Source organism: Lampris incognitus, chromosome 8, assembly GCF_029633865.1.
Source record: "Lampris incognitus isolate fLamInc1 chromosome 8, fLamInc1.hap2, whole genome shotgun sequence".
In the NCBI taxonomy this organism is placed as follows: Eukaryota; Metazoa; Chordata; class Actinopteri; order Lampriformes; family Lampridae; genus Lampris; species Lampris incognitus.
Genome location: NC_079218.1, coordinates 8,830,556 through 8,845,080, shown reverse-complemented (window position 1 = coordinate 8,845,080; position 14,525 = coordinate 8,830,556). Strand labels below are relative to the sequence as shown.

Here is a 14,525-nt window from a genome sequence, read left to right as displayed (position 1 = left end):
TCATGAGGAAGGTTCATTGAGAAATGTTGGTTTAAAATACAATTTGTGAAATAGGGACATATCTTATATGAGGTAGAGCCACTCTTTATCGCTTCCGGTGTGGGAAGATGGCAGCATGAATTCATATTGGCGGCGGTCTCAACCAGTGCCGTCGGTGCAGTGTCTTTGTCCACGTCTGCGTCTAAATTTTGTGTCATCGTTTGTTGGCTGGGCGAGCTGGCGCTGGATTGGCTGGGAGGGCTTGGTCTGCTTCGTCCGGTTGCCACAGGGACCACGGCCCCTGCCTGGAGCTGTGCCTGAGGAGGAGACATGGAGGGCGGTCTGACAGGACGCATAATCAGGGCAGGCTAGGCTAACTGCTAGCCCATGCAGACCGGCGGTTCCAACAGTCATCCTGGCTGACGTTTGTTCCCTAGGACAGTGATTTTTTTTTTTTTTTTTTTTTGGTGTGGCTATATGTGTTAGTTCTAATGTGTGCGTTCTTGTAATTCTTGAATGTGTTTGTGTGTTGTACTGCTGTGGGCTGGGGGAAACGGCATTTCGTTTCACCTCATGTACTTGCGCACATGAAGTGAAACGACAAAGTGTTCCTGATCCCTGATACTAAAAGTAAGTTACTGATTAGCAGTAAGTTACTGAATACATTTTGAACAGGTAATTTGTAATTGTAACAGCAGATATTTATAGCGCTTCGGTGGCGTGGCGGTCTGTTCCGTTGCCTACCAACACGGGGATCGCCGGTTCGAATCCCCATGTTGCCTCCAGTTTGGTCGGGCGTCCCAACAGACACAATTGTCTGTATCTGCGGGTGGGAAGCCGGATGTGGGTATATGTGTCTTGGTCGCTGCACTAACGCCTCCTCTGGTCGGTCGGGGCGCCTGTTCGGGGGGTAGGAGGAACTGGGGGAATAGCGTGATCCTCCCACACGTTATGTCCCCCTGGTGAAACTCCTCACGAAGCGGCTGGCGACGCCACACGTATCGGAGGAGGCGTGTGGTAGTCTGCAGCCCTCCCCGGATCGGCAGAGGGGGAGTGGAGCAGCGACCGGGATGGCTCGGAAGAATGGGGTAATTGGCCAAGTACAATTGGGGGGGATGCCACCAAAATAAATAAATTTCATCTACAGATTTAGTCCTGATGACAAGTGAAAGCATTTTGGGAATGAACATTAATATTAACCGTGAGTTTGAGCTCCGCTACTCTGCTGATGTTTGGAATGAGGAAGTCTGAACTGTTCTTCTTACATGTGACTTCCCCGCTGACACCTGAACCAGAGAAACACTCCGTGGCCAGGTTAAGCCAGCTCGGGTGCTCTTATAGGACTCGTGGACAAAACCAAACTGGTAAAACCAGTAATCGTCCCTGAGTGGGACTTGTGGTGGGGTAGTTTCAGGGTAACTGTTTTGATGGGCTCCTTGAAGTACACCGTCGGGGCTCTCAGTCACTCATCGTGAATCGCGTTTATTGGATGAATTATTCAGGAGGACAAATGGCAGGCTGCCGCCAGTGTTAAAGCATGCGGAAGGGCTGTATCTGACAGGTACATCTGCTGTAGTACAGACAACCTGGTCAGTGTGTCGACAGTTGATCGGACAGCACAGACCCCAAATCCAATACGAGATCTACACTTTTCATGCTACTCCTGTTTCCTGGCTATGGAGTCACGGCATTAAAGTTATAAGTGCTTTGAAATAGAGAATTGGATTCCCCAGTGAAGGGTTTATATCGAAATTAACGCACAGCAGAAGTCATTTCCAGTGGTTTCCTCATTACTGGGAGTGCAACGCGGTTATCAAGTCAGTCTCGTAAAACCAGCCTTGTAAATTTATTAGCCATTAATTTTGGTGTTTAATATTTTAATGAAACTAAGAAATGGAAACGGATGATCGGTTGTGGCGACCCCTAACGGGAGCAGCCGAAAGTAGTGGTAGTAATATTTTGATGAAACTCCTAAAACTGATGGAACGATCAAATCAGTCTCATAAGATTATCAACCATTAATTTTAGTATTTAATATTTTATAATTAAATTGCTAAAATTGATGGAATGATCAAATCAGTCTCAAAATCAGTCTCGCAAATTTATTAGCAATTAATTTTGAATTTTAATATTTTATAATTTAACTGCTAAAATTGATGGAATGATCAAATCAGTCTCAGAATCAGTCTTATATTTTGATGGAGTAGTCAGTGTTGCACCAGTTGGAGTACTTTACTTGGCGGGGGATGTCTTCAATGAATATTGTTGCAAAACAGGCATAGATAGGACAATCAATAAAAAGAAATCAACTAATACTAATCAGTTGTAATCAATGATTGAGCAGCAGTGTGATGACCAGGGCACACAGGGTGGTGATATGAGGCAGCGAGGCTGTGCAAATATGGACAATATGTGGAGGAGTGAATATTTGTAAGAATGGGGTGCATGTTAGGGAGTGTGTGTGGAGGGGGGGGGTAACTGAAAAGAGTACACATGGGAGTGTGTGTGTGTGAAACATATGTTTTTACACGTGGCGAGGAAATTAGTGTGTGTGAGCGTGTGGAAAGAAGGTGTTGGTGCGAGAAAGGCCGCATGCAGGCAAGATGGGGCGCAGCGAAGAGTGGAGTTACAGAAAGATCGATCGCATGCACAATTGATCTACCAAAGTCATTTTGCAAACAAACACAAAAAGAAAAGAAAGACGCAAATGAACACAAGAAAAGCAGACGGTCTATTTAGCAAACTGTGGATCCGTGTGTGCGGCTGAACAGTGAATGAATTCAAAACGGCGGCTCTTCTCTCAAGTAACAACAGAACAGTCAACCAAAAATTTAAAGGAAAAAAATTAAAAACTCCGGGGGCGTCCGGGTAGCGTAGCGGTCTATTCCGTTGCCTACCAACACGGGGCTCACCGGTTCGAATCCCCGTGTTACCTCCGGCTTGCCAAGGCCCACCCCCCTTAGTTACTGTTGCTAAGTCCGTCAAACTTTAACATTATTTTACGGTTAATAAAAGTAATTTCTTAGCTTGGAGCAGACAAAGCTGTGCTTGTTGATCTTTGAGGGGTTCAGCTGGATGCCCACATAGCTTTATCCACAGCCTGCACTTTTCAGGGTTTGATTTTGGTTTTGGAAAGGGAAAAAAAAACATACATCTACTTCCAACCTCTCCGGGTAACGAGTGACACTGTTACAAGTGCCCCCGGCACAAGGTTTAACCGTAACTAGCTAAAAGTCCACAAAACCAGCTCGAAAATGAAGAAAATCTGAAACTTTTGCATCGGAGTCAACGGAGCGCCGCCATGAAAGCGTCGGACCTCTGATGGAGCCTGTCCTATGCTGCGCTGTGACTGGCCAGTCTGCGTTTCGGGGGCGTGGCTTAGCAAAGGGTCAATTGTCCGTGTCTGCGAATGGGGAGCCGGATGTGGGTGTGTCCTAGTTGCTGCACTAGCGCCTCCTCTGGTCGGTCGGGGGGGTGGGGCTGGGGGGAATACCGTGATCCTCTCACGCGCTACGTACCCCTGGTGAAACTCCTCACTGTCAGGGGAAAGAAGTGGCTGGCGACTCCACATGTATCGGAGGAGGCGTGTGGTATAGTCTGCAGCCCTCCCCGGAGCGGCAGAGGGGGTGGAGCAGCGAGCGGGATGGCTTGGAAGAGTGGGGTAAATTGGCCGGATACAATTGGGGACAAAAAGGGGGAAAATCCAAAAAAATAAGAACAAATTAAAAAAAGTTAATGATCGGCCTATGAGATAATTAGACCAACCGCTAAAACTAACTCTGCCACCAAACCACTAAGACTAAATCTTGTAGCTACACCATTAAGACTAACTGTGCCCAGACACCAGTATTATTTGAGATTGCTCCTCCATGGCGATCAGAGATGCGTCCTTTGTGGTCCGACGAACAGCGTGGGTCCGTGTTCTGGAAAACGGTTTCTTTTCCTGGTTGTCTGTTGTCGAAGCTTGGCTCCACAGCAAACCAAAGTCTGAGTGCCCCGTCCGTCATCTGATGATCTTGCAGGAGTCTTAGTTGTGATTGCATCGACGTTTAAGAAATAAAAGGGATCCGGTCGCCTTCTCTTTCTTTGAAAAACTGTGTGGCTTGCAGGAATGGTTAACCGGTAGTCACAGCCAGTTAGCGGATGAACAAGACTAGGTTATCTTCCAATAGAAATGGGGGCAGCAGTAATGTGAAGACACGTGGTCCTTTGACCTCGTTGTTCTGCAGGAGAGGATAGCGCTAAATGTGTGGTGTGCACGGTTCTACACGAGAGGGAGCGAATTTCGATTCCGCCGCCATTTTAAGGGCAAATTTGCATCACCAGATACAGTATTACTGTAACTAGTATTATTACAGATGCAGTATTTCTGTAACCAGTATTATTACAGATACAGCATTACTGTAACCAGTATTATTACAGATACAGTATTACTGTAACCAGTATTATTACAGATACAGTATTTCTGTAACCAGTATTATTACAGATACAGCATTACTGTAACCAGTATTATTACAGTGTAAGGCGAGACAATGGGTAGAGATCACATGTGAGGTTAAGCGGGGAGTTATTGGTATTGTAGTCGACAGGCAGCGCCAGTCCCTGAACTACCATCACCATACCACTAACCACTTGTCTTTATCATCGTTTTGATTTCTACAAAGGCTTTCTGTTGCTGTGGTCCCCATACCCACATATTTGTCTTCTCTAACAGGTCTCTGAGGGGTTTTGTTTTGTCAGCTAGATGTGGTAGAAATTTCCCACCCTCTAACCACTTGTCTTTATCATTCAACAAATTTGTAGTAAAATTAGCTAGCAGTGCTTTATGAGAATTATCAAAACAACTGGAAAGCATCTTTGACAAGATGAATTGCTTGAGTGAGACTGTCACTGATCTGCTGTAGGTGAAAATTCAATGGTAACGATAAATAGATAAAATAAATGAAAAATTAATCAATTAAAAAATAATAAAATAATGAAAAACAATTTAAAAAAGATAAGATAAACAAATAAATGAATAATAAATAAAGTGCTAACCACAGGTGAATTCAGAACATGGATTGAGTGGCTTTTTACTGAGGAGGCACAATGAAGTAGATGCGAATGGCTCTCTTAACTCTTCTTTTCCTCCCTCTTAGTCAGTTTCACAGATGCTATTGGCTTACCTCTCCCGGCTATCAGCCATCGCTGACAACCAGATCAACTGTGGACCTGCCCTCACATGGATGGAGGTAATGATGTTGTGTCATCCATTTTAAAGAAGTGCACCCACTCAACTTCCCTTTGTGTGATGAGATCATTTGTAGTAGTTTCACTTCACTGCGTCTCATTCGTTCAGTTCACTACGGTGGTTTGCACGTCCTCTTCGTGCTTAATGATAAGTTGAATGGAAAGCTTATTTGTCCAAAAACAAGTTTGCTGATTTAACTCGGCTAGGATTCTGTGTATATTGTATGAAGAGAATGAGTTGGACTGTATAATGTAAGACGTTCTTCTCCTTACCAAAATCACAAAACAGGCCTCACAGATAATGCAGTTCCACTCATGACCATTTAAATGATAAATCCATTGGAGGAGGCAGGATTTTAGGATACTCCAATATGTTTTTACTGATGGAGCGGCAGGCAAACGTGTGGAGAAAAGATAGCTAGAAATTCCAGAAGTTTTTCTGTCAAATGTCATGTCAAGGGGCATCCAGGTAGCGCAGCGGTCTATTCCGTTGCCTACCGACACAGGGATCGCCAGTTTGAATCCCCATGTTGCCTCCGGTTTGTTCGGGCGTCCCTACAGACACTATTGGCCGTGTCCGCGGATGGGAAGCCGGATGTGGGTATGTGTCCTAATTGCTGCACTAGCTCCTCCTCCGGTCGGGGGGGGGGGGCTGGAGGGAATAGCGTGATCCTCCCACGCTCCTCACTGTTAGGTGAAAAGAAGCGGCTGGCTACTCCACATGTATCGGAGGAGGTATGTGGTAGTCTGCAGCCCTCCCCGGATCAGCGGGGGGGGAGGTGGAGCAACAACCGGGACAGCTCAGAAGAGTGAGGTAATTGGCCAAGTACGACTGGGCGAGAAAAAGGGGAAAAATCCACACAAAAGAAAAGAAAGAAATGTAAACAAATTAAACTGCTGCTGTTATATTCATTATATTAAGTATAGCAACTTGGTAAGTCCTCCCGATGGCGTCCGCTCTAAAACACGGGTGCGTAGATACCTTCTGTGGCTGTAAATTCTATTCGTGTAAATTTTCAGTTCTCTTACTGCCATAATGCCTCCCTAACACCCAGCCCCCTCCCCACATGACAGCTACTCGTGTTTTAGCCGGTGTTTTCCTGACACGCGTGTTTGTGATATGCCTTCCTTGCCAGGTTGACAACAAGGGGAACCATCTGCTGGTCCATGAGGAGTCATCTATCAATGTGCCAGCCATCGCTGCTGCCCATGTAATCAAGCGCTACAACGCCCAGGCTGCTGACGAGCTGTCGTTTGAGGTGACAGACAGACACACACACACACACATACACACACACGACTCACTCTCCAGATGACACACAACATTGTGCAGTCATTCAGCGTTGACGTCCCTCGCTGAATCTGCTTATCGGAGATCGAGCACCTTGTGCGTTATCGGTCGTCACATTAAAGGAAAAGGGAACGCGAGAAAGACACGGTTAGGAAGACAGATTGTGATATAAACCAGCGAGTCGTTGGAATAATGATCAGAAACAAAGACGTCGGTCTCCAGCGGAATTCCCTCACACTCGGAGTTCCCTCCTCAGCTACAGTTTTATAAGTACTAGCGTTGAAACCTTTCTTAACCAGTCAGAGAAATACACCGGATCCCGTGTGGAAATTCTGTGATGTCACACGCGCTCGGCGCTCGGCGAAGAAGGTTTGAAACGTTGGTAATTACAGGCTGTTGCGTAACTTTTCCTGCACTAAAACTGGGTCTTCGTGTTGTTCGTACTAGCTGCTTTCGGAGTCCTTTTCCGCCATCTTGTTTGCAAATGTTGATTTGAGATTGTACGTTTTGCAAATCCTGTGTTGAATATTGACACCGATTGAGTTTGAGCCTATATGATGGCACGTGTCACTCTGCTGTAACAATACATCCATCCAGCCATTATCCAAGCAGCTTATTCCAGTCGGGGTCGCAGGATTCTGGAGCCTATCCCAGCAGTCATTGGGTGGCCTGCAGGGAGACACCCTGGACAGGTCGCCAGTCCATCACAGGGCCCACACACACACACGCACACACACATTCATACCTAGGAGCAATTTAGTACTGCCGAGTCACCTGACATACATGTCTCTGGACTGTGGGAGGACACCGGATCACCACGCAGACCCCGAGAGAACTTGCAAACTCCACACAGAGGATGACCCGGGATGACCTCCAAGGGTGGACTACCCCGGGGCTCGAACCCGGGACCTTCTTGCTGTGAGGCGACCACGCTAACCACTGTGCCGCCATAGCGATACAAAAACACTTAAAACGTTGTCAAACATGCCTGACATGTTTCCTAGAGGCATTAAGGGTTTCAAGCTACCAAACCTACGCGTGTGTTTACATGACATTTTCCATTCTTTTAAGATTTGGAGTCATTACACAGTGAGCGATTGGGCTGAATGTCAGTCAGTCTATTCCAGTCTGTTCCAGTCACATCAAATAGACCACGAAAACATGATCAGCTGCGGGTTTCTCAAGTTTCTTCATCCTGGTTTGGAAAATGTCTCAAGATGCTTTTTTTGTCCCTTCACAAGTGAATATTAAAGCTGCTATCTGTAATCCCGCTCGAATTCCAACCTCGTGATTCCTAACATCTGCCATTTTCAAACACACGAGCGTCGGCCAAGTCTTTTGGGGGACAGGGCTTCAAACAACAAACAACTGAATACTTCGTCGACCCACACAGCCTACTTAACTTGTGTGCCTGTGACACCTGCACCAAGTCAGCTCCTTTGTGTACAAGCACTTGGAGAATAAAGTTAATGATATCCTCAGCTGGCCAGGCTCCTGTAAGTTTAAATGCAGAAATCTATCATTCAAAAAACCCCTGCTGAAATTTACTTATTATGCTTAAACCAAAGTACTGCACATAGCAAGCTTGAGAACATATAAAGAGGAATCAGAGGTTTTATAGTTGGAAGTAAAAAAACTATGATAGATAAAGGCGTAAAAACGTGTTGTACGGCCAGGTCCTGCTCGCTTGTTTCTCAGTGTATTTTTTTCTCATGTGGTTTGTGCAAGTCTTTCTCTAGTACCGAACTATTTTTTCATTTAGAACTTACTTAAGCATTGACTTAAAGTCAGTAACTTATGTTCGGGGCGTCCGGGCGGTGTGGCGGTCTATTCTGTTGCCTACCAACATGGGGATGGCAGTTCGAATCCCCACGTTGCCTCCGGCTTGGTCGGGCATCCCTACAGACACAATTGGCCGTGTCTGCGGGTGGGAAGCCGGATGTGGGTGTGTGTCCTGGTCGCTGTGCTAGCGCCTCCTCTGGTCGGTCAGGGGGGAGGGGGAACTGGGGGGAATAGCGTGATCCTCCCACGCGCTAGATCCCCCTGGTGAAACTCCTCACTGTCCAGTGAAAAGAAGCAGCTGGCAACTCCACATGTATTGGAGGAGGCATGTGGTAGTCTGCAGCCCTTGCCAGATCGGCAGAGGGGGTGGAGCAGCGACCGGGATGACTCTGAAGAGTGGCATAATTGGCCTGATACAGTTGGGGAGGAAAGGGGGGGGTTTCAAAAACAAAAAAAAGTAGTAAACTTGAGTTACATTTCATCGCCATTATGTAAAACAGTGCATGCTAACGGACTTGTCTTTTGTCCTCCAGTGTCCACAAAAAACAACCAAAACCTGCCCCAGGGTTCATTGTACATTTCTCTCAGTTATCAGTCGTGTAAAATACCTACTTGGCTGTTATTCCTGAATGGTAAAGCAAAGAATGCAAGAAAAAAAATGTTATTTACCCCTGCAAGCCTTCTTGTGCAGGCCGTGTATGATGAAGCTGATCCCAGAGTCTGCTCTTAACTGTTGGACGTGACACGCCGCTTCTGAAAACACTATGCAGACAACTGTGTCATCGATCACGTTCAGTTATGTTCATTTCTAACACTCCTCCGTCATGAAAAGGGAAAAGGGGACGTTGGTGTAAGGCAGTCAGTTGAATGCGTCTGTATAAACCCCCAACTTCTCCGTGTTTTGCTGCTCCCCTCCCTGCAGGTTGGTGACATTGTGTCTGTGATTGACATGCCCCCCAAGGAGGACACCACATGGTGGAGGGGCAAACACGGCTTTCAGGTTGGTGGCTCGGAAAATAGCAGTTAGCCTGGGGAGCACACACACACACACACACACACACACACACACACACACACGCCTCAGCTCACAATGACAACTTACTCCCTTTCAGGGCTGTCAGTGGTGATGCCCTGGCAGGGCAGTGATATGTTTTTATCCAATGATCGAGGATGTTCTATTTTAGCAAAGCTGTCAGTGGCCTGACCTTTGACCTATTCTGTAGAAGGACTGCATTTTGGGGTTTATTTGTTTCTCTGAACATGCATCAGGTCACAGATACATGCTCTAGATCGGCTAATTTACTGACTGTGCGCCCTGCACTGACTGACTGGCTGTGTGCCCTTACATCACCTGCAGTCAGAAGACCCTTTTGTGTCAGATCTTAGGTCTTTGAAAGTCTCACCCCTTGCAGACCGGAGAATTTTCAGTCAATGGGCAAATGCTGGACATCGGTGATGCGCCAAAGCAGTTGCAGTGCATCTTCGCTCCATTGGGGGGCAGTGTGACAGTAAGCCATTGCTGCCAGAGGCGGTCTGAACGCCTGCCAGAGGCCACGGGGCAGGCAGACAGCAGCATCTGTCTGTCTAGCGGAGAGAGTATGTATGAGCTGTGCATACTGCGTGCCGGTCCGTTGCCAGCGGTGTGGGGATGGAGGAGGAGAATAAGGGGGGGAGCTAAACGATACACGACCAGAGATGTGGGGTTAGGGAGATGTTAAGCTCTTCGCTGTACAGTTTATGGTTTTATAGTGTTGTGGCAAAGACTGTCTGGGAATCCCTGTGTCTGTTTACATTAGGTAGCTATAGATGACAATATCCAAGCGTAAGTCTTTGTGGAGGAATGAAGTGTGATTATTATTATTATTATATGGACATTTTGACACACTAGGATAAACTTGTGATTGGTTTTTATTTGTTAATGCTGCATCGGATCTCATCTCCCTGATACATTCCATCCAGTTTTTTTTGGGGGGGGGGGTTCCCCCCTTTTTCTCCCCAATTGTACTTTGCCAATTACCCCACTTTTCCGAGCCACCCCAGTCGCTGCTCCACCCCCTCTGCTGATCCGGAGAGGGCTGCAGACTACCACATGCCTCCTCCGATACATGTGGAGTCGCCAGCCGCTTCTTTTCACCTGACAATGAGGCGTTGCGCCGGAGGGACGTAGCGTGGGAGGATCACTTTAACCCCCCCCCCCAAAAAACAGGGCCCTGACCAACCAGAGGAGGCATTGGTGCAGCGACCAGGACACATACCCACATCCGGTTTCCCACTTGCAGACACAGCCAATTGTGTCTGTAGGGACGCCCGACCAAGGCGGAGGTAACACGGGGATTCGAACCGGCGATCCCCGTGTTGGTAGGCAACGGAATAGACTAGTATGCTACCCAGACACCCGCCCTCCAGTCTTTTTTTTAATTGTGTGTCCCCATCCAGTAGGGTAAGAGGTCAGGGTGGGAAGCCTCTAGAACAGGTATGTACCCACCCTGGTTCTTGATTTTTTTGGCAGGGCCACGATTCAGAAAGATGGAACTGAGAGTGCCAGCAGTGCAGTGGTTTGCTGAATTTTGTTTTTGTTATTATCTGGAAGTGGTTTCCTTCACTCCCGTTCCTCCTGCCCACTTTTTCTCCCTCCTCTTGTTCTCTCCTTCCTGTTCTCCATCCAGGTTGGCTTCTTTCCCAGCGAGTGTGTGGAGCTGATAAACGACAAAGTGCCGCAGTCCATGACCAACTCAGTGCCAAAACCAGGTAGCGTGCCTTCTCTTGAACCTCCGCTGTGAAGTTACCACGGACTACAGTTAATAACTTACACACACTGATGAGGGTGTATTCCCACACAGTGTGAGGTCTGGGGTAATTTGGCCATTTGTGTGGGTTTGTGTTTATGTGTAAATGTGTGTATGTGCGTGTGGAGTGTGTCTCAAAGTGCAAGTTGATTTTGCCCACTTTAATTTCTTGGTGGGGTACTTCAATGACCGAAGCAGCAGCCTCGTCTCGCACTCCGTCGTGCATAAATCCAAAATGCAAAAGTTCGCGCCGTTGCTGATCTCGCAGAATTTGAATGAGGCGAACAGAATTAACGTGTAGATTTTTTTCTCAGATTCTATTGATTATTTTTATTGATTACTTCCAAAACTGTAATTGAAGATAATATCGCAGTTGGGATGGTCACAAATCCAAAGATATTAGCAAATGTACACTAATCCCAGTAGTAATTCCAGTGTATTACAACTTCATATTACAATGATTTGACAAAATGGCAGCCCTGATCCAACACAAACATGTTCGCTGATCTGTTGTCCGTTAATGCGGACGGATAAGCTGGACTAGCACAGTCCACGGGGAGCCAAAGACAGTTGTAGTCCTAGTCAGACAGCCGTCAAAGCACGCCATGAAGTACTCCGGCAGTCAGAAAGTGCAGTACCGCTACTGGTGAGCTGTAAAACAGAGAGGAACTACACTTGAACTTTGCCCTCACCTCCTCACATGGTTAACACATCTCACAGGCAATGAAAAGAGCAGCTTGTGTCATGCCTGTAATGACCAAGCCCTTCAAGTTAGGTTGCCAGGTCTTTGTGTGGATCCACGTCACGTCTTCCAGTTCCAGAGACTGATTCAACAGCATGACTCACTGTCATAACCACCCGCGTGGCTCTGGGCGGGCGAGCGCAGGCCCGGCCTTGAAAAAAAAAAACTTCTGGAAGTCAAGGAACTGGAAAAGAGATGACGCAGCAAGAAAAGGAGGAGGGGGCGACGCCACAAGATCCAAAATTATGGGGGCTGGTGTCATGACAGGCGTGGGGTGTTCAGATGTTGTTGGGCACCCGTGCCATCTCATGTACTGTGTTAAGTCTCGTTCCCGAGTCTTGTTTACAGAATTGGATTCTGGTAGTGTAGGTTTCACTACTCTCATGCACGCATAGCACACACTGTTGGTCCAAGACTTGGCCTGGTGTCCTTTTCCGTCACCCCACTTTCAGTCATTTGGTTTTAATGCTTGTTCTTTTGGTTGTGTGTTGTTTGACTCGATAATTTGCATGTCTCCTTTTTTTTTGTTAATCACAAAGTTTTGATGTTACCTATTGAGAGCTATGAAAGCGTCTCTAGACCACTGACATAGAAGCCTAAGCTATACCCTTACTGTCAAAGCACACCTACCAACATGGGGATTGCTGGTTCAAATCCCCGTGTTGCCTCCGGCTTGGTCGTGGGTCCCTACAGACACAATCGGCCGTGTCTGCGGGTGGGAAGCCGGATGCGGGTATGTGTCCTGGTCGCTGCACTAGCGCCTCCTCTGGTCGGTCGGGGCGCCTGTTCGGGGGCAAGGGGGGTGGGGGGAATAGCGTGATCCTCCCACGCGCTACGTCCCCCCCGGCAAAACTCCTTACTGTCAGGTGAAAAGAAGCAGCTGGTGACTCCACATGTATCGGAGGAGGCACGTGGTAGTCTGCAGCCCTTCCCCGGATCGGCAGAGGGGGTGGAGCAGTGACCGGGATGGCTTGGAAGAGTGGGGTAATTGACTGGATACAATTGGGGGGATTGTCAAAGCACAAAACAACAACTGACAACGTGTTGAAGTTTGCCGGAGCTGCTGGCTGTGTCTGAACTAACGGCTGCATGGTGTCTCCTCCGGTGAAAACTAGCATGCTGTGGTCGTTGCTGTTGTTTCACTGCACACAGATGTTGCATTAGAATTTCTCTTGATGTTATGCATTTGATTGTGCCCCCCTCCCCTCCCCCCCACCCCTCCTTTGCCTCAGCTTCCCCTTGCTCTGGTCTGCAGCCTGCTTCCTGGAGTCTCTTCCCACCCTGTGCGTGCTGGTATACACATTTCATTCACCCCACCCCCTGACCCCACCCCACACTGAACCCCTCGCTGATACCCTCAAAACACAAACAGACGTATACACCTTTGCATATGCATGGCATCTTGTTCTTCAGAGTCTGAGTGTTTGTTTGAAAGGCACATGATGTATTACTCGCATTAATTTTCTAAGTCAGTGTTTCCCAGCCCAGTCCTCTATCCTGCAGATTTTCTTTGCAACCCTGAATAGGTACCTGTTTGTAGTTATTCAACCAATCAGCAATGAATTATATCAGATGTTGCACACCTTGCATAATTAAGTGCTATGAGATGATTGGTTGAGTAAGTACAAGCAGGGCTACCTGTGCAGGGTTACAATGAAAATTTGCAGGATAGGAGTTCCTTGAGGACTGGGTTGGGAAACACTGTTCTAAGTAATGATTTTAGACGAGCTGAATTTCATTTAAGCATTCTTGACCACACGTTTTATTTCAATGATGAATGCAAAGTATTTTCATTTAGTGCTCCTTCACAGGACCGCATCATTGCTGTGTACACATTGAGATGAAATTGTGTTTATTGCTTTACCATCTAATGCCCCTTTTCCACTACATGGTACCGGCTTGGCTCGACACGCCCTTTTTTCGTTTTCCATTACTGGAAAACACCGGCATTTCCTGGTACCGCCTTTGTCGAGGTTCCAAAAAAACAAAAACAAAAAAACAACAGGAGCGGATACCAAAATCAGTGCAGACCTCTGATTGGTCAGAGAAATGCGTCACTGTGTCGTCGATGCGCTCATGGGATATCACCCGGCATTTTGAAATACCGAAGTGGAGTTATCTTAAAAGTACATTTTGAAATTGAAAACCAGGCATCGCTACACTGAGGGGGTACTGTTACGGTAATGGAAAAACAACACAGAAGCGAGTCGAGTCGAGCCGGTACCATGTAGTGGAAAAGGGGCGTAAGTATCATACTTCTATGCAAAGCAACTTGCCTCGTAGTCCCGAGGTACCAAAGTGTTATGCCCGCTAACTCAAAGTGCTTTTCTCCCTCTGCTGATTTTCTCATGCTTCCATCCATCCATCCATCCATCCATCAATCTATTTGTTGGTCCATCTGTCAATCGGGATACATGCAGACTTGGAGATGGAGAGTGTTAAGCAGGACAGTACATGGGTGGCCGACCCGCTAAACCACTACAGCCTGAGTTCAGGTAGACGACATTTAAGAAAAAAAGTGTTTTGCACTTCTGCATCTAACCAGAAAACTAACTCTCTATACTTCTGAGCACTCTATTCTTACTTTAACCCTAATACAATTACACTAGTACCAGCCAAGTCCTCTCACCTGCTGCATTATCTTGCAATTTGGGATGTAGCATGGGAGTTTTCACCGGTGCCTTTTTAACTTGGCTAAGCTGAATGAATGAATTCA

General features: G+C 47.0%; 1 protein-coding gene across 1 annotated transcript in view; it reads left to right on the top strand.

Moving 5' to 3' along the window:
• Positions 1-14,525, top strand: part of arhgap32b (Rho GTPase activating protein 32b) — a 69,578-nt gene that overhangs the window by 16,775 nt on the left and 38,278 nt on the right. Inside the window, exons 4-8 of the mRNA XM_056284760.1 lie at positions 5,118-5,210; positions 6,345-6,467; positions 9,204-9,281; positions 10,948-11,029; positions 14,230-14,304. Coding sequence (XP_056140735.1) covers positions 5,130-5,210; positions 6,345-6,467; positions 9,204-9,281; positions 10,948-11,029; positions 14,230-14,304 — 439 coding nt within the window. The 5' untranslated portion in view covers positions 5,118-5,129. The remainder of the gene's footprint in view (positions 1-5,117; positions 5,211-6,344; positions 6,468-9,203; positions 9,282-10,947; positions 11,030-14,229; positions 14,305-14,525) is intronic.